The sequence below is a fragment of the Natator depressus genome, chromosome 7 (assembly GCF_965152275.1).
Source record: "Natator depressus isolate rNatDep1 chromosome 7, rNatDep2.hap1, whole genome shotgun sequence".
Lineage (NCBI taxonomy): Eukaryota > Metazoa > Chordata > Testudines > Cheloniidae > Natator > Natator depressus.
Window position 1 is genome coordinate 47392554 of NC_134240.1, and position 18784 is coordinate 47411337.

The 18784-nt window shown below is 52.8% G+C and overlaps 1 protein-coding gene across 2 annotated transcripts in view; it reads left to right on the forward strand.

The window, feature by feature from the left end:
* The window catches only part of CACNA2D2 (calcium voltage-gated channel auxiliary subunit alpha2delta 2), a 598846-nt gene that overhangs the window by 469184 nt on the left and 110878 nt on the right, over nucleotides 1-18784 (forward strand). For both annotated transcript variants that reach the window (XM_074958327.1, XM_074958328.1), the window contains exons 7-8: nucleotides 5077-5208; nucleotides 5819-5876. In XM_074958327.1, coding sequence (XP_074814428.1) covers nucleotides 5077-5208; nucleotides 5819-5876 — 190 coding nt within the window. The remainder of the gene's footprint in view (nucleotides 1-5076; nucleotides 5209-5818; nucleotides 5877-18784) is intronic.

Consider the following 18784-nt stretch of genomic DNA (forward strand, 5'->3'; position numbering starts at 1 on the left):
TCAGTGGTCAGGGATGCTGCAGTACAGCGTGGTGACGACTGACTGAGTAGAGCTCCGATAGCTGTCTCTCTGTAGGGGGTTCTAAGGGCATCGGCCGCATTAAGGATGGGGAGGAATTGCCCGGGGGGGCTTTGGGGAGGAATAGGTGGAACTCCCAGGATAAAACTGAGCCCGGAACCCAAGTCCAGCCTCCCAGCAACAGCTGCCGGGGGGCCATCCTGACCTTGGCCTCTGGCAGAGACAGGTTGCCAGGCTGTTCTGCCTGCAGAGAATGGAGGCAAATTCTGCATCTTCTCGCAGTGTTTCTCAAACTGGGGTCTGCGGACCCTTGGGGGTCTGCGAGGGTACTCCAGGGGGTCCACCGGCTCTGCTGATCAACTCCTCCTCCTCCCTCCCTCGATTCCTCCCCTCCCTCCCAGTGCCTCCTGCATGCCAGGGAACAACTGTTCAGGGGTGTGCAGGAGGTGCTGGGGGAGGGGGCAGAAAGAGGCAGGGAAGAGGAGGGGCAGGGAAGAGGAGGAGCGGGGGTGGGAAGAGGTGAGTCGGGGTGGGGCCTTGAGGGAATGGATGGAATGGGAGCAGGGGCTGGGTCTGATCCAGGGGTTGGGGGTCTGTGAAAAATGTTTCATCAAAATGGCGGTCCTCAGGTTGCTAAAGTTTGAGAAACGCTGTGCTATGGAATCTGCAGGAGGAGTGTAGCTAGCAGATGGTGACTGCTCAGTAATAGGCAAGGTAGAGTAACTTGGATACAGCTAGGTAGGTAGGAAAGAAGGATAATGAGGCAATCTGTGGCCATCACCAGCGCTAGGGAGTCGGCAATGGGAAAAAGTTCGCTGTTACAGAATATTGGACTCGTGAGAGAACCTGGATCTGGATTTCTAGGCCTGCATGGCACGGACCCTGGGAGAAGAACTGGACCTGGATTCCTGAGCCCTGGGGCCCTGGGTGCAGCACCCTAGTGGAGGGGGGTGTAGCCGGCATGGTTTTCTCTGGGTAGCTGTCTCCTGAGAGCAGCCTGTTGTGTTTACATTCAGGTACAAAAACTGCTGCTTAAGGAAGATGAATCTCCCTCTCACAAGGTCACTGAGAATGCAAGAAACCAAAACCGGTGCAATGGCCAGAAAGCTGGAGACCAAGAGCAGTTCTAAGGCAGCGGCCTTGCTGGCTTGCTCAGTGCACAGGTTGTGTCCTAGCCTCACTAGATAGTGGCCCAGTAGCCCCACTGGGACGGGCAAAAAGTGCGGCAGGTGGTGTCAGCAAAGCTGAACAACAGAGAGATCGGATGCAAAACTGGCCCTGTTTGCAACTGCCCTGAGCCCTGATGGGACTGGATTGCCCAGTCCCCTCGCCCCACCCGGCCCGAGATGGGCTCTCGCTGCAGCCCTTTGAGGGCATGAAGCTGCTCTGGAGGTGTGTGCCAGCCTAGTCGAGGTTTGAGACCACGACACTGCAGTCAGCATCTTGCCGTTCCACAGTGCAGGCTGGCAGTGGGAAGCAGCAGGGCTAGAAGGGGCTGCCCAGTTTGTGGTGGTTGGTTTTTTCCTCTGTTTAATTTTAGGCAAGATACGGCTGTGCTTTCAGGAGTGGCGTTCAGAGCCACAGATACTTTCCTTGTATGTTGGCTTTTAAAATGTCCCTGCAAAGCCCTCAGCTCATGGGGCTGAGCTCCCAGCAAGTCTGGGGCATCTTCAGAGCCTTCCGGGCCCCTCAGAAGCCCCTGCCCTGGGGACTAGCTCCCCCAGTGCCAAATTCTGCCTTGCACAGCAGTGGTGTTCCACAGGTGTCATGGGAGCAGTTAGTGCTGTCGCCCGGAACCTGAGATCCCTCTTTTTGTGCAGACATTGTTCTGGCCATCGATCTGCTTTGCCTAAGCGTTTGTTTGTGCTGCACCTGCCATATCGCTGTGGTGCCGGGGAACTGTTAGAGGGGGAATGCTCACGTACTCTTTGGATGGAAGAGAAGGGATTCCTTTCCTATCTAGTCCCTGCCTCTTCCCTCCCTTGTCCTGCCCGTGGATCGATACTACCATTCAGTGCTCCCCGCTCCTTCACCAGAATGCATGTCGAACCCCAGATGGGCTGGGTGGCTTGCAGGGCATTAGGCTTGTCTACCCCATCTCAGATGTCACCAGCCTGCCCTGCTCCAAATACCCCACCCCCCACCCCCGAGAGACGCTTTGCGCCATTGCCGGGTCTGGCAGGGTTGTGAACCATGCAAAATCTCTTCTGAGCTGGAGAGGGTCGGACCCCTTTCCATCTCTGTGCTATTGTCTACATTTGCATATGGAGCAGCATCTCCCCAGGGTCTGACGTGTGGTGCAGTTGCTGAGAGCGGAGCCACAGGGAGGCAGAGCCAGGAGAGCGGGCTGGAGCTTGCGCTGGGCTCAGGTGGGCACTCCCCAAGCAGGTGTAGAGTTCCAGGGTTTCAAAAAGGGGCTGGGGAGGGGATGGGGTGGGCGAGGTTCTTATTCCCACTGAATGAGGAGGCTGCAGAAGAGGAAGGGAGGAGAAAGAGATGGACTGGGCCGATAAAATGAAAGGAGTCAGAACTCCTGAGTTCTAGTCCAGGCGCAGCTGCTGCGTTGTAAAGTGGGGAGAGTTCAGCCCACTTGTGCACTTGTGCGGGGGGCTCCATGCTTTCCTCCTCGCAGAGAGCCGAGATCCTCAGCTGGAGGAGTTTGAGAGACTCGCCGGCCTGAGAGTGCTCTACGGGGTTCAGACCTCCTCATCCATCTTCTCCCGTGCTCAGCTCCGCAGCTCAGCCCTGCACCATTGGAGAAACCCCTCTATGCCCCCAGCTACTCCTTGCCCCCGGCTCAGCAGTGTAGGAGCTGCCCCACTCAAATACCATCCTTAGAGGCTTCTGAAAGAAACAACCCCTTGTAAAGAGCGACTAACCACGTGCCTGTCCCATTCACTTCAGCAGTCCTGGCCCCCCCTGATTAATCACAGAGTCAGGCTGCTCTGAGCTCATCGCTCACCTCAATAGCGGAATCATTTCAAATCTCTTTTTGCCGGTGTCTTAATTGCTTTTGCGTCGGGCACAAGGGCCGGTGTGAATGCAGAGTAGGGCAAGCTCCTCTCACCCATTGTCTCTTGGGGACTGGCTGATGGAGGAGGGACTCAAACGCAGCCCCCATGGGGGACAGACCCAATTTATTTCCCATCTGCCGCAGGTACCTGGTGGCAAGCATGTGCCACAGGCTTGAATGTGCCTCCTGCAATTCCGTCGTTTCGGGGTGGGGGGTCCTATGCTCACCAGCCACTCAGATTGGGAGGCTGACACCTGCCTGGGGTGACTGTCTGGATCTGTGCAATAGTGTGTGGAGGAGAGGCCAGGAGTCCCTGCCAGCTGCTGATGGAGAAAGAAACCTCAGTCTGGGAAGCTCGGATTTGTCCATCTCCCCCTCCCCAGGCTGAAAGACGCTGGTTCCCAGTGCCCCAAGCCATGGAGCCTAGACCTGTGAGGACCTCCATCTTGGCCCACCCTGGCCATTGAACTAGGGACCGCGGCAGCTGCAGTCACAGACTCCCCTCCCCGAGGATCGGGCAGAGAACACACCTACCCTGGGTTACGCAGATGCAGGAGAAGGCCCCTAGCTTACAGACAGAGGGTAGGTCTATATGGCAGTGACAGGGGGCATGGCAGCTCAAGCTGACAGACCTAACCTAGCTTGGCTGTAGCTCACTCGGGTCCTAGTTCAGGCGAGCTGTCCAATAATCACGCAGGGGTCAGAAGGGCTCATACAGACCCTGCGGAAGTGTTTGCAGCTGCAGCTTCACTCCTCTGGGACACGGGATAACTAGGTTGAAGCTAGCCCTGGCATGGCCAGCTGAAGCCATGCCCCAGGACCGCTGCCAGGACGTGCCCTGAGGATCTGTTTTTGCAAACATTGACAGCTGCATGTGGTACCTCCTGCAGAGACCAGCCCCCTGCACAGCAATGGGGTCGCTCCTGGGCTGATGGTTGCACTTGGGAGGCAGCATGGCCAGATTGGACCTTCCACTGCAGGATCGGGCGTCAACGCAAAGAAGGTCCGGGGCTGCACCATCTTAGTCCCAGCCTTGTTGTGTGGCATGAGTTAGGTTTGAGGGGCCAGATCCTGCCCTGACCCAGGCCTGCTTCCCTCAGAGTAGCTGCCTGCTTACACTGCCCACGCTGGGTGTGGGAGCACCAGGGCAGGAGAGGGCATGTGCTGGTGGATGGTGAGTGGGTAGCGGAGACATGGAGGAGGAAGGAGATGGACGCAGGCCCAGGGGATGGCAGTGGGTGAGACACTGGCACAGTGCACTGGTGGGTAGGGTAAGTGGTGGGCACACGGGGCCAAGGGACAGCACTATGCTGAGTGTGATTCTGATGTGGGGAGAGACGAAGCTGGTGCGGAGGGAAGAGCATGCTGCAGGCCAGGGCTGTAAAGCCCGTGGCACTGAAGAATCACAGAGGGCTTGTGGGTCTCCTTGGGCTCCTCCCATGGCTGATCTGCTGGGACAAGGCCCAGTCAGAGCTGGGTACTTCCATGCTGATCTGTGACAAACGAGGGCTCACCTCTGCCTGGCGCTGGCTTCCACGTTCCCACGTCTGGGCCTGGCGGGCGGCTTCCGACGCCTCATGGAGCCACATGCTCCCCCCCAGACTGTCCCTTCCATGGTGCTCTGCTCTTGGAGCCCCAGCATCACTGCTGTCATTCCTGAGCCCCCTGCCCTCCCACCCCCAGCACCCCCTTGGCCCTAGCCTTGCCTCCTGTGCCCTGCTGCAAGAGTGGGGGGTCTCCCACCCCTTCTTCCCCGTATCAGGGGAGGCACAGGGGCTGCTGAGTGAGAGCTAGGATGTGCTGAGGGGTTAGCACCAGCCATGTGGCAGCACATAGCTGAGATTCGCAACAGAGCAGTAACTGCTGGGTATTGTTGCTCTCCTGGGCCAGCCACACCGCGGTCTAGATCTATGCCAATCAGCACCAGTGGAGTATGTGGCCCACTGTGTCCAGCCCCTTGCAGGCCGAGTATCGGGAATGAATGAGGTCCTCTCCCTAGGTCCTGTACGCCCCCAGTCAGCCCGTCCGTGCTCTCTCCCTTCCAGCCACCGTGATCCTCAATGAGCTGAACTGGACTGAAGCCCTGGAGGACGTGTTTATCGAGAACCGGAAGGAAGACCCGTCTCTGCTGTGGCAGGTCTTTGGCAGCGCCACTGGCGTGACTCGCTACTACCCAGGTCTGTTGTGCCGGCATTGCGGCTTTCTGCGGGGAAGGGAAACATGGCAGCATGGCCCCCGAGTAACCACAGCAGCCTCAGACACCCCTGCTGGGAGGTGGGGCATGCCCAGGTTAGGAGGGGCAGCAGCACAGCGCCCCCTAGTGCCATGGTGGGAGCTTAGGTGCTGAACTCAGGCGTTGAGATTCACAGTCCTTTTACAGGTGCCTATAAGGCATTGTGATCTGATACCTAACTCTTTGCGAGCATTCAGCCCCTCCTCTGGCAGTCTGCTGGGCTGATCACATGCCCCCAGTACCGGCCAAGCTCCTGCTGACATCCACAGCAGCTTTGCCTATAGGGCGCATGTAGCTCAGTGGTTCTCAGCCCACAGACGGCCCAATCAGCACACAGCTGTGGCCCATGTGACATCCTCAGGGCCACACAGCTAGAATATATACGGTGTGAATGTGGCCCACATAACACAGAGAGCTGCATCTGTAGCCCACGATGGTCAATAGATTGAGAACCAATGAGCTAGCTCATCCCCTCCCCTCCCACAGCCTCTATCCCCGTGTGCTGACATCTGCCTCCCTGGTGGTGTTTCACATCTCCTCTGCTTTCATTGCAGCCACCCCCTGGAGAACGCCCAATAAGATCGACTTGTACGACGTCCGCAGGAGGCCTTGGTGAGAAGGGAGGGGGACAGTCCCCCAGGGGGCGGGCGAGAGGGCTGCATGTGGATGACATACTGGGATGGGAGGTGGGTGCACCCTGAACCACTTCTACAACCTGAGCACCCGCCTTCCATACAGCCCAGCAAATTCCCGGGCACTGAGGGCCATGGGAGGAGCCCAGCGAGACACCACGCCCTGCAGGCTGCACCCGTACTTGGAAGGTCCCACTGAGGTAGCCAGCTGTTTCTTTTCATGGAGCTATGGGCTGCTTCAAGATCCTCAACAGCTCATAGACATGGGGCTGTGTTATCAAAACTGACCTGTTCACAAAGGGTATTGAAAAGAGCCAGGAACACCAATGGTCAACATCCCCAGCCTTTCAGCTACTGTAAATTGCCAGCACTGACATGCATTGGCAGAGCATTCTGGTCAATTACTTGTAAATGAGCACAACAGGCCCCTCCCACTCCCAGCCCTGCCCCAACAAGCAGCTATTAAAATGGAGATGGGTTTACCGAAGCCAGGTGTGTGGCTGTTCAGGAGTCTCCTTCCTTCCCCTTTCTCTCTCCCCTCTTGCCTGCATCTTCTCTTCCCCCTCTCCTTCCATCCCTCGCTCACTCTTGTAGGGAGGCAGCTAGGCTGTATGAAACTCCAGGTCTGGGAGCAGCCAGCTCTGTCCAATTTTCATTTCACACATCATTGGTGTTGGAAAATGGATACAATAACACAGGCAGGGGCATCGGAGCTGCAGCTTTTGGCTCTTTTCCTCCCCTCCCCTTCCTTTCGTGCCTGCCTCTGGGGAAGACAGAGGGTTAGGCAGCTAGATCCTTAGATACAGACCAACCGGGTTGATCATCTTCCTTCCTTTCTCCCCCAGTGGAGATGGTAAGTGTGGGGCTTGTTCATAGGCAGCACTTACATGGGATCCCGTTTAAGAAGAAAAACGAATGACTCTTGAAAGCTGGAGCCAGAAGGACAGCGAGAGAAATACGAGGCACAATGATAGACTGTGTTTAAGTGATAGCTGCAAGCATCAATTTAGCCACACATCAAGTTAAGCGTGATTGAATCATTTATGATTAGCCCTGGTAGAGGAGCTAGCTCTATAGGGCTAATTATTCCACCACAAATGCAGGGTGCTTGGGATTTCCTGTTTATTCGGAGCTCCTTTTAACTATCCAAATGGCACCGGCTGCCTGTGATGCAGGGGGTAATAGAAAATATAAAGAAAAGGAGTACTTGTGGCACCTTAGAGACTAACCAATTTATTTGAGCATAAGCTTTCGTGAGCTACAGCTCACTTCATCGGATGCATACTGTCATTCATAAACCAGTCGGAGAACACTTCAATCTCTCTGGTCACTCGATTTCTGATCTCAAAGTGACTATCCTTCAACAAAAAAACTTCAAAAACAGACTCCAACGAGAGACTGCTGAATTGGAATTAATTTGCAAATTGGATACAATTAACTTAGGCTTGAATAGAGACTGGGAATGGTTGATTCATTATAAAAAGTAACCTATTTCCCCTTGCTTATTCCTTTCCTCCCTCCTCCCGCCCCTTCCTCAGACCTTGTTAAACCCCGGATTTGTGCTGGAAATGGCCCACCTTGATTATCATACACATTGTAAGGAGAGTGATCATTTTAGATAAGCTATTACCAGCAGGAGAGTGGGATGGGAGGAGAGAAAACCTTTTGTAGTGATAAACACCCATTTTTTCATGGTCTGTGTGTATAAAAACATCTTGTGTACTTTCCACAGTATGCATCCGATGAAGTGAGCTGTAGCTCACGAAAGCTTATGCTCAAATAAATTGGTTAGTCTCTAAGGTGCCACAAGTACTCCTTTTCTTTTTGCGAATACAGACTAACATGGCTGCTACTCTGAAACCTGTCAGAAAATATAAAGGTGTTTCTGCATCCCTACATTCTGCTTTGATCCCTAGCTAAACAGCCTAAGCCTGCCTCTGCTCTGGTGACCGCTCTTTTCTTTTGTTTGCCTGACAACTGCTGTTATCGGGTTTTACCCATGTCGTCTTTAGCCCCTTGCTTGTCCAAACAGGTATTTACCTCCTGGAAGGACACAGCAGGAGGGCATCCTAAGCAGAAGCCCTGGAAGGGCAACAAAGAGAAAAAATATCAGAGGTGGGAAAGGTTTAATAGCCAGCATTTGCATAAACAGTAGCAGCTTGTTTAAAGTCTGTCCTTTAAACTCCAGGTCCCTGCTTATCTGGAGCCAGAGAAAGCCCCATCCCATCAGGGCTGGCTGCAGAATAGATAAGTTTCTCTCAGCTGCCAGCAGGAGAGATACAGGCGTGAGGGTGTTCACGGGCACGGTGATGCAATGTGAAGGTGGTGGAGTTAAAAGCACCTAAGTCAGGAAATGAAAGCTCTAAGGTGCAGATCCTCGAGGGAATTTAGGAACCTAAAGTTAGGAGTTAGGTGCCTAAATCCCTTTGTATAAAGCAGTGCCGCACCAGAGCTGAGGATCTGCCACACTAGGTGCAATGTGGGCATGTTAATGGTCTGAGAGCTGTAACTCTTTCATTGTCTGACGTGTCTGGGTCTAAGGCCCTGTTCCTGCTGTCAGATCCATGCAGGCAGGCCCTTTCGCCCACCTGGCATGTGCTGGAGTCAGTGGCAACACACTGCACAGGCAAAGCAATGGGATTGCAGGGTCAGACCCAGGTTTTTACATGAAACATTGCTTAACTGTTCTTTTTCTGTTGAATTTCTATGGGGATTTTAAAGGAGGAAAAAATTCCCTGTGCTTAATTATATTAGGCCCTGATTCAAGAAAGCCCTTACACATGTGCTTAAAGTTAAATATGTGTTTACATGCTTTCCTGAATAGCAGCCTTAGTATTTAAATGGTTCAGTTGGCTCTGCAAGTTCATACCTCTTTGGGATGAATGAGGGGATCAAAGTGTTCCCATCATCTGTCTGTCGATCCATCGGAAGTGATGGAGAGTCTCTGCACCTCACAGTGAACAAACTATTATGCCACGCTATCATGACCATGGTGACAGGTCCTCAGTGGGTATAAATTGTCGTATCTTAATTGAATCCAATGGAACTCTGATGATTTATACCCCCTGAGAATCTGCCGACAGAGAGCGAGAGAGATTTCATGATGGTGTGAGATAAATATTTTATGACCATGATACTTGCTTATCCTAGTACTTACCTCCCATATCACAGGGTAGGTGTGGTAAGATTTTTTATTGGACCAACATGACTTTGTGAAAGAGGCAAGTGTTCAAGCTTACACAGAGCTCTTTAGGTCTGGGAAGGGTTCTCAGAGTGTGTCACAGGTAAATAAATAAAGGCGGAATAGATTGTTAAGCATAAGGAGTTGACACGTGTTGCAAGTGACCATTCAAGGTGAAGTGGGCAGTTAAGCTTCTGCACTTGTAGGACAAGTGAAGGTTAGTGACTTACAGTTTGTTGTAATAAGCCATAAATCCAATGTCTTTGGGTCCATGATTTTTAGCATCTACCAAAGTTATGAATTTAAGCTCCCAGCTTGTCTTTTGAAGGTGTTGTACAGTCTTTGAAGACGAACACTGAGACGTCAGATAAGTTAAGGCCCATGTCAAGTTTGGGCACCTGAACTGAGAGCTCAGAATGACACCCCTCTCAGTGACACCCCTGCTGGGCCCAAGCAGCCTGACAGGAGGAAGCTGCCTGACACTAATGCAGAGGAGACAAAAGCCAGACCTGCGGCAAGTGTGCGGGGAGTAGACTGGGACAAGGAGTCTGGGGGTGGGAAATTACATACAACTAGGTGTTTGTGTGTGTAATATATATAGACATTCTTTTTCCTGGGGATATTTTTAGCAGGTGGGTTCTCTTTGTTTAGTTCATGTCACATTAAAAACAACCCTCTCCTGGAAACCTGTGGGTGGCAACATGAATGCAGCATTTGCTCGAAATCCATGTTTAGACATGAACAAGGAGTGCTGGAAGCTGTCACATTTCAGGATCCATTTCTTCTCTCATGTAAATACACATTATGCATCCAGCGCGTAGCAGACACTGGAAATCCCTTGGAGAAGTTACTGCCCCAAAGCCACGAATAGACACTGTTTAGACTTTTCTTTCTTTCCTTCTGATTGTATTTGTTGCACAGAAGGAAAGAGCCAGTTGGTTTCTCTGGGGAATACCTTCTTCCTGTTGCTTTAGTCATCTTTGCTTCTTTAGTCTGAGCAAATTTCATTCTTCAGAAAGGTGCCACATTACTCTGAGTTCATCTCCTCCCTCTGCCACTGATTGATGTATGTCAATTACTCTCTCTGGGCCTCCATTCCCCATCTTTAAAACTGGGCTTAATAATCCTTCTTTTCACTGGCTGGTCTATGGATGCTAAACTCTTAGGAGCTGGGACTATCACTATGGATATGTCTACACTGTAGCCTTGGCTCATATGCCTACATGTGTTGTTGCCCAAATCCTCCTGCCATCCACAGCAAACCCCTCAAGCACATGCTTATTTGCACTCTGAACCCATGCTTGCCTGCACTGCTGGAACCTGCCCACTTTGCAGTGAGGACACAGGCAAGATCACATGAGTGCTGGCAATCCTCCAGGGCCTTCCCACAATTCCCCCTGAAAGACAGACAAGTTCTCTCTCAATTGACAGTTCTCTCTCTCTCTCTACAGCTGACTGGGGAAGAATCCTAGGGCATCTGAGCACTAAGAACTATGGGATGTGTTCAGAGAAGTGCAGGAACAGCGAGGACACACAGTCACAGGGGCAGGGCTTTGCTGTGGGGACGCTGCCACCTAGGCTAGGCTGATGCGGGTGCCAATCACCAGACAGCTGAAATGACACTCAGATCTTAAATGCCTTGGGGTTTTTTTCTGTTGAAATCGCAGAGGAGGGGAGGTTGTTTTCCATGGGCTTTGTATATCATTTCTGTGATTTCCACACATCCCGCTTTGTTTTTACAAAACCAACATGTTTGTATCATAATTTGCCCCTTAAGACTGTGTGCAAAATGCGCTGCCTGCAGAGACTGGCTGTAAACCCAGCTGAAAACGGGCTTGTAGCAGAAACAGCATCTTACCACGGCCTCATCTGGCAAATGCTTCATGAGAGTCAAAGAGAGGTTGGGAGTCAGCAGGAGCTCCACACACTGAGGGCATGCAGGGTTGGGCCCAAAGCAGGTGCTAGCTCCCATTCAAGTCAGTGGGAGTTCTGCATGCTGCAAGCATGCAGGATCAGGCCCCCAGCAGCTCCTGACTGCAGGGACATTGGTTTTGCATGCTTTCCTCTAAGGGAGGGCACTACACTGCACGGGTGTGCGTAGGATTTCAAGAGGCATTCTACCCTGCCCAGCCTTGCCCTGTCACCAGACTGACAAATAGGACAGAGCGGTGGGAGCGCGCACCCCAGCGCCAATCAGGCTCTCTCTTTGACAGGAAATGAATGGCCCCACCATTATGGTTAATTGTCTTTGATTCCTGCACATTAATTATTAACTTTCCTCAGTTGCAGCGGCTGTGCAGGGTTATTAGGGAAGGAGCCGAGTCTGGCTGGCTTGAGTTCAGTTACTGTGCTAAGGCCCTCACTGATGCGCTCTCTCCTGGAGCTTGTTGGAGAACAATCCTCGTTAGCACCAGCATGAATCCTCTCTCTCCTCAGCAGCAGCAAAGCACTTAAGCGTGGGCTTAAGTCAATGGGATTTTAAGTGCACGCTCAGAGCTAAATACGGACTGAAGTGCTTTGCAGAGCTGGGACTGACCTCCCAGGCCTGTGCGCTTGAGAATGGAAAGTGCCTGCTCCTCAGAATGTCTCTGTTTCTAATGCTAACCAGAGTCAAACTCTTGTGGGGAGAGCCGGCTGTGAGCCCTCCAGGGAGGGGCCTGGGAGAACTGTACGCCCTACATGGGCAGTTCTGGAGGAACAAACAGGGCGGCTGTTACACACGGAGAGAGAATCCCCCCTCCACCCACAGCCAGGGCAGGTTCTGCAGTCTGGGGGGACATTCTCACTGCAGAGGTAGCCCTGGTGATCGGCCCTTGGCTTAGCCTTGCCCAGGTGTGAGCAGCCGCCCAGAAAACCACACCCCAGTTGTTGTGTCCCACACTGGAGTTGTTCTGCCCCGTGTTTGTCACTGGGACTTCTGGGGGCACATCTCATGAGTCTCTGTGACTCTCTCCCAGTGAACTGTGGGAGCACGGGTCTGTCCTCCTGGGCACACAGGGGGGAACTGTGGGAAGGCACCAGTGGACTCTCAGTGCATGGTTTAGCCTGCTTCCTCACTGCAGAGTGGAAGCAGCAGCTGGGCTCTAACCTCAAGCCCCACCCCTTTCCTCACCCTCCATCCCCACCCCGAGGCAGGCCAGCTAGCCTGGGTTCAAAACACCACTAGACTCGGCTGAGAGGGTTTGTGTGCAGATGGGGTTGGGGGAGAGAGTATTAGAGCAACACCCAGCTAAGAGCCAGGGCTTGATCTGCACTGAAGACAGACCCCGAGAGTATGTCTGCACTGCAATAAAAGACCTGCAGCACCAAGCATCAGGGCCTGGGTCAACTGACTTGGGTTCGGGCTGACAGCAGTGTAGACCCTGGGGCTCGGGCCGGAGCCTGGGCTCCAAGACCCACCACCCACCCCCAGCCAGATTTAGGTGCCCCAGCGTCTATGCTGCTGTTTTTAGCCCCCACCCTGAGGGTCACAAGCCCAAGTCAGCTGACCTGGGCTCTGCAACTCGGTACCACAGGTTTTCTTTGCTGTGTAGACATACCCTTGGTGACCTTCGGCTATGTCTACACTAGCCCTTTTCCCCTTGCCTTGCCCAGAGGTTTGGGTTCCCGTAATCACAGCCCTGCCTGGCCCTGCTCAGAGCAGGTGCGCACAGCCTGGTGGACAAAAGACCAGTTGCTGCCAGCAGCTTCCATATGAGAGCACGCCCACCATTGCTAGCCCCCCTTGCTGGGACTGTGCGAGCAGCAGTGGGAAATTGTAGGGGGAAGTGTTGGGTGAAGGAGGCAGAGAAACAGAGGTTGCAGCTGGGCTGAAGACTGATTTCGCCTCTGCAGAGAGATAGCTCTGCACAGGATGGGCAGACATACACAGGGAGAGTCCTCCTGGGATGGGAGGAGGGGGGTGTTGGGACAGGCCCTGGAGTTAATTCCAAGAGCTAATCCCTCAGCAGCATGGCCCAGTAGGTGGGGCACTGGTGAGGAGTCAGGAGAGCTGAGTTCTGCCAGTCTATTTATAGTGTAAGCCCTTCGGTCTGTTTAGAGTGTACATCACCTGGCACAAGGGGGCCTGATCCATAGGTCCTGTAATACACATAACAACAATGTGCTTCCAGCAGGGTCATGTGATACTAGCTCAGGGTCTGAAATTCTGGCTTGCCAAGCTCCTTAGCTCCCCCTTTCTTTCTCAGGGTGAGGGGCCCAGCAGACAGCTCCTGCCAAGAGCTATTTGGATTGCCCAGGAGCGCGGTCAGTGGGCAGCTCTTCCTTGCTCCCTGCCTTGATAAATGGCCTTATTAAATAAACCCTTTTCCTGCAGGGCCCTGATATTAAGCCGAGCGCAGCGCCCAGAGATAAATGTGCTGCCACCATCCATTAGGAGAAGCATCTTAGTTCAGCCTCCTTATGCCATCCCGCATGGGAGCCTGGAGCATGGCTTAACGGACCAGAGCATAGGGCTATAGATGGAGAAATGGGTCCAGCTTTAAAGGCCGAGGCAGGTAGACCCATTCATATGGGTGCCCAGAATATGCCCTGTGCTCCCCTGAAGAGTCATGAAACTCACCAAAGTCTAATGTGGTTTATTTCACCTGCATCCTTGCATACGTTCCTGTTTGCACCACACCTGTAATGTTTCCAGGGGCACGGGGCTCTCCAGTCCCCTCACTCCTTGTTTTACAGTCTCTCCACTGGGTGCCCATAAAACTCTATATTGATCCCACAGTTTTAGAGCTCATTTCAGAGGCATGCCAGGGCCTGGTACAGCGGACAGATCCTTTGTCATCCTCTGCTCCTGGTCGTTGGTGGAGGTCAGTGTCAGCAGGCTGGGTCGTTTGTCCCAGTCATAAACCATGGTCCTTGGAGTTAGGGTTTTGAGCAACCCTGCCCCCCAGTTTAAAATGGGTTTGAGTTGCAGAGCTGGGATCCAACTCCCAGCTTCCCCAAGGCTCAGAGGGTTGGTTCAGTTCTAGAAGGCGCAGAGTGGCAAAGGTGAATCCAAGCCACCTTACATCATACATATTCAGGGATGCTTCAGGGGCTGAAACAGCCCCTTGGTATAAATTAGAGCAACTCTGGGTGGGGCTCTGATTTACGGCAGTCTTCAGGTTGCTATGCAGCATCTCAGAATCACTGGAGCAGGAGAGACCCCCAACAAGCCCCCTTTTGTCCCAGGCTCCGTCCACGGCACACGCTCTACACTGAAGTTTGAGTGGGGATGGCGTAGGGTATTTCCCCCTGGCCCTCTGTATGTGGCTCTGGATTTCAGGTGAATCCAAAGAACAGAGTATTTGCTGCAGCGTTGATCTGTTCAGAGCTAGCATGGGGGGCATTTCAACCCAGCCTCAGTCAAGTCCTCTGCCAGCCCAACTGAAGGCCCTGGTGTGTGTGCATCTTGCAGCGATTGTTCCCCAGCAGCATGAGTAAGTGCGAGGATGGGTCCTTTGTGAGTGTCGGTGGCACAGGGCAAGATGGGACTTGCTGCCGGCTCGGATCTCTGCAATGAATGGGAATGTCACTGCAGCTCTGGGCTTCCTTTTCTTTTCTCCTAAGCCTGATCTGCACTGTTTGCAAGTGACAGGGAATATCGACATTCAGGGATCCCGAGAGCTTCCATCTTCCCTTGGGTTGGATGTCAGTGGCTGGAATCATGAACAATCCACACCGACTCGCTGTCCCACAGGGGGCAACAGCGTTTGTTCTTGCCATGCCAGTTAGGGCTAGTGCCGCCCTGGTGGCACCAAGATACATAGCAGAGGATGGAGGGGACAGCCCTAAAAGTCAGTGTCCTGTCCCTTTTCCCCCCTCTGGGACTCAGTACAACATTCTTTGTTGCTCCTCGGGGTTATGGGGACAGGGGGAGGGGTTACCTGCTGTCCCCCAGCTGTGGTTGACCCGTCACAGCTCCCCCCTGGCTTGGTTCAGGAAAAGAAACCCCTAACTCCCCCTCCCATGCCTTGCCCCCAAATGCAGGACTCAGGACCCAGAACAAAGTGCTGGCCCTTGCACTCCCCTGGCTAGCACACATGCAGTCTGGGATGTGGAGTCAGGGGCTCCGAGGCAAAGCAGGAGAGAGGAGGGGGCTCTTTTACCAGCTGGAAAACATCTCCTGTTCCCTGGACAGTGCCAAAAGCAAAGGGGCTGATTGGTTCCATAGCTGCTTGTGAGGCAGAAAGCTCAGCCTCATCCCCAAAGAAAATGTAATCATTTCCAATTAGCGAACATCCCTCACTCGCTTTAGTAATCAAGGCCTGTCCATTTACAGTAATTCCCAGTAATGGTGAGTAATTGACAGTAATTAAGCCTAATTCACACCAGGCCAAATCCTGTTTGAGTCAATGATGAAGCTGCCTTTGACTTCAACCAGGGCAGGATCAGGTCCTTGCCAAGCAGCGTGGAGACATGGCAGGAAGGAGCAAGCCATCTATAGATGGGCTGGTGACATAGGAACGGCCACACTGGGTCAGACCAATGGTCCATCCAGCCCAGTATCCTGTCTCCTGACAGTGGCCAATGCCAGGTGCCCCAGAGGGAATGAACAGAACAGGTAATCATCAAGTGATCCATCCCCTGTCACACATTCCCAGCTTCTGGGGGCATGACTACACTAGCAGAGTTACATCGCCGAGAGTTAGAGTGCCACTCAGAAAGCGTTGAAGGGAAACCGCTGTTGTGCGTTCACATTGTCAGCCGCCTGTGTGATAGCGTGTCAACACTTGTGGCACTTGCAGCAGTATTCAAAGTGGTGCACTCTGGGCAGTTATCCCACAGAGCACCTCTTTCTCTTCTGCCACTAAGAGTTGTGGGAAGGTGGAGGGGGTCATGGAGCATCCTGGGTCCTGTCCCAATGCCCCATGATGCATTGCTTCGCATCCCAGCAATCCCTTTGCTTCCATCCTCATTTGGCGCCATCTTTCAAAGGTTTGTGTACTACATGCCCTACCTCTTCGGGCTGCAGGAATGGATCTCGAACTGTTGAGTAGTATGCTGCTCATTCTGACCAACACATCACGGGTGGCAGTGGAGTTATTCCTTCAACTACAAAGGCAAGAGGGGTGCGACACTGATCTGGCCACGTGTAGTAGCTACGACACAAGATTGCTTGTGGCATTCACGGAGGTGGTGACCACAGTGGAACGCCGCTTTTGGGCTAAGGAAACAAGCACTGAGTGGTGGGATCACATCGTCATGCACATCTGGGATGACGAGCAGTGGCTGCAGAACTTTTGGATGAGGACAGTCACATTCATGGGACTGTGTGAGGAGCTCGCCCCAGCCCTGCGGCGCAAGGACACGAGAATGAGAGCTGCCCCGTCGTTGGAGAAGCGCGTGGCAATTGCACTGTGGAAGCTGGCTACTCCAGACTGCTACCAATCGGTTGCTAACCAGTTCGGAGTGGGAAAGTCGACTGTTGGACTCGTGTTGATGGAAGTGTGCAGGGCCATTAATATCCTCCTGCTCCGAAAGACCGTGACTCTAGGCAACGTGTGTGACGTGGATGGCTTCCCTAACTACGGAGGGGCGATAGATGGCACACATATTCCATTCTGGCACCAGACCACCTAGCCACTAAGTACATTGATTGCAAGGAGTATTTCTCAATGGTTATCCAGGCGCTTGTTGAGGAGCATGGGCATTTCACAGACCTTAACACAGTCTGGTTCAGAAAGGTGCATGATGCATGCATCTTTCGGAACACTGGCCTGTTCACGAAGCTGCAAGCAGGGACTTTCTTCCCAGACCAGAAGATCACCGTAGGGGAAGTAGAAATGCCCACTGTGATCCTGGGAGACCCCACCTACCTCTTAATGCCGTGGCTTATGAAGCCATACACGGAGCAACTTGACAGCAGCAAGGAGCGGTTCAACAACAGGGTGAGCAAGTGCAGAATGACTGTTGAGTGTGCTTTTTGCCGTTTAAAAGCCCACTGACGCTGCCTCTATGGGAAGCTGGACCTGTCCGCTGACAATATTCCTATGCTTATAGCCGCGTGCTGTACACTTCATAATATCTGTGAAGGGAAGGGTGAAAGCTTCCCACTGGCCAAAAGCTGTGACCTTCGGACAGCTGTTTGGTGGCCTCCATAAAATGAGTTGGGCAGGTGTTCACACCACATGTAGGCCCCCTTGCTGGCATCTCAGCAGAGGGGTTGCTCAGGCCCCCCTCTACCCCAGAGAGATGGGCCTTCTTCCCCTGAGTGTGATCTGTGGTGAGATGGCTTCATTCAGCTGGCACTTGGCACCAGCATTGTAAAACCGGGGATGATTTAAGCCCTAGACCCCCCCCCAACACACACACACACTCCACCACGGACAGGGAGCGCTCTGTGCCCATCTTCAGTGGATCGAGGGCACCATCGCCTGAGCTGCCAGGTCCGTGGGGTGTTCCCAGGGATATGGGACACCCAGTGAGCAATGCTGATGGGAGCTGGCTTGAGGGCCTGCTGTATGAGAGAGGGACGCCATGACGCTGACTGATTAGTTGGCGGATGGATCCTCTGTCATTGAGGGGCCGTGAGAAAGGAGGCTTAGGCCTGAAGGCAGGCCCCAAGGAGAAGCCAAATTCTAGCCGAGCAACAGCTGAAGTGAACTGTGAGTGAACATTTAGGGGTGTGCAAGTGATGGGCTGAGCTCTCAGCTCCGACTGGTGTACTGGTAATTGGGTATTGCAGGGGGCTCAGCATCCATGCAATCTGGGCCCTGAGGGCTTGTCTACACTACTGTGTGGGGTAAATCTAAGATACGCAACTTCAGCTACATAAATAGCGTAGCTCAAGTCGATGTACTTAGATCTACTTACCGCGGTGTCTTCACTGTGGTAAGTCGACAGCTGATGCTCTCCCATCGACTCCGCTTATGCTTCTCGTTCTGGTGGAGTACCGGAGTCGATGGGAGAGCACTCAGCAGTCGATTTATCGTGTCTATACTAGATAGATGCAATAAATCGACCCCCGCTGGATCGATCGCTGCCTGCCGATCCGGCGGGTAGTGTAGACAAGCCCTGAGTGTATCAGTCTGCCTGAAACTGTGTGTGTCTGTGTCCGCAGCTGGGCTGGTGTGCCTGCCTCTGCAATGGACAGACAGTGTGTGTTTGCACATCACTGCCTGGATGTGTGTGATGTGTGGGGTGGAATGTGTGTCTGGGAATGTTGGGCAATAACAAAAAACTTCTTCGGTGGAGTTTAGCTCTCCAAGATTTTGATTTTGAAATACAACACATTTCAGGAGCTTCTAACAAAGTGGCTGATGCACTCGCCCATGAAAGTTTCCCAGAATCAACTGGTTAAAATCGTCCTTGCAATGTGGAAAATATTGTTAGTTTTTATATAAGTCAGTAGTATATCTAGAGGTGCATGTGTCTTATTAATTCTGTTTTCTCCTAGAGCTCCAGGAAGAAATCACAGCCAGTGTGGAGCAGGCTGTCCAGCACTGTCTATGATTTGGGGGGCCTGTCATAAACATACAGCTAAGGGTAGCATAAAATCCCTCCTTTACCTGTAAAGGGTTAAGAAGTTCAAATAACCTGGTTGGCACCTGACCAAAAGGACCAATAAGGGGAGGAGATACTTTCAAATCTATGGGGGAAGGTTTTTGTTTTGTGCTTCTTTATGTTCTCTCTGGGACAGCGAGGAACCAGGGCAGGGAAAATACTAAATACTAATGCCCTACCTCAATTAAGCATCTAAGATTGCAAATTGTAAGTAATAGGAAGGA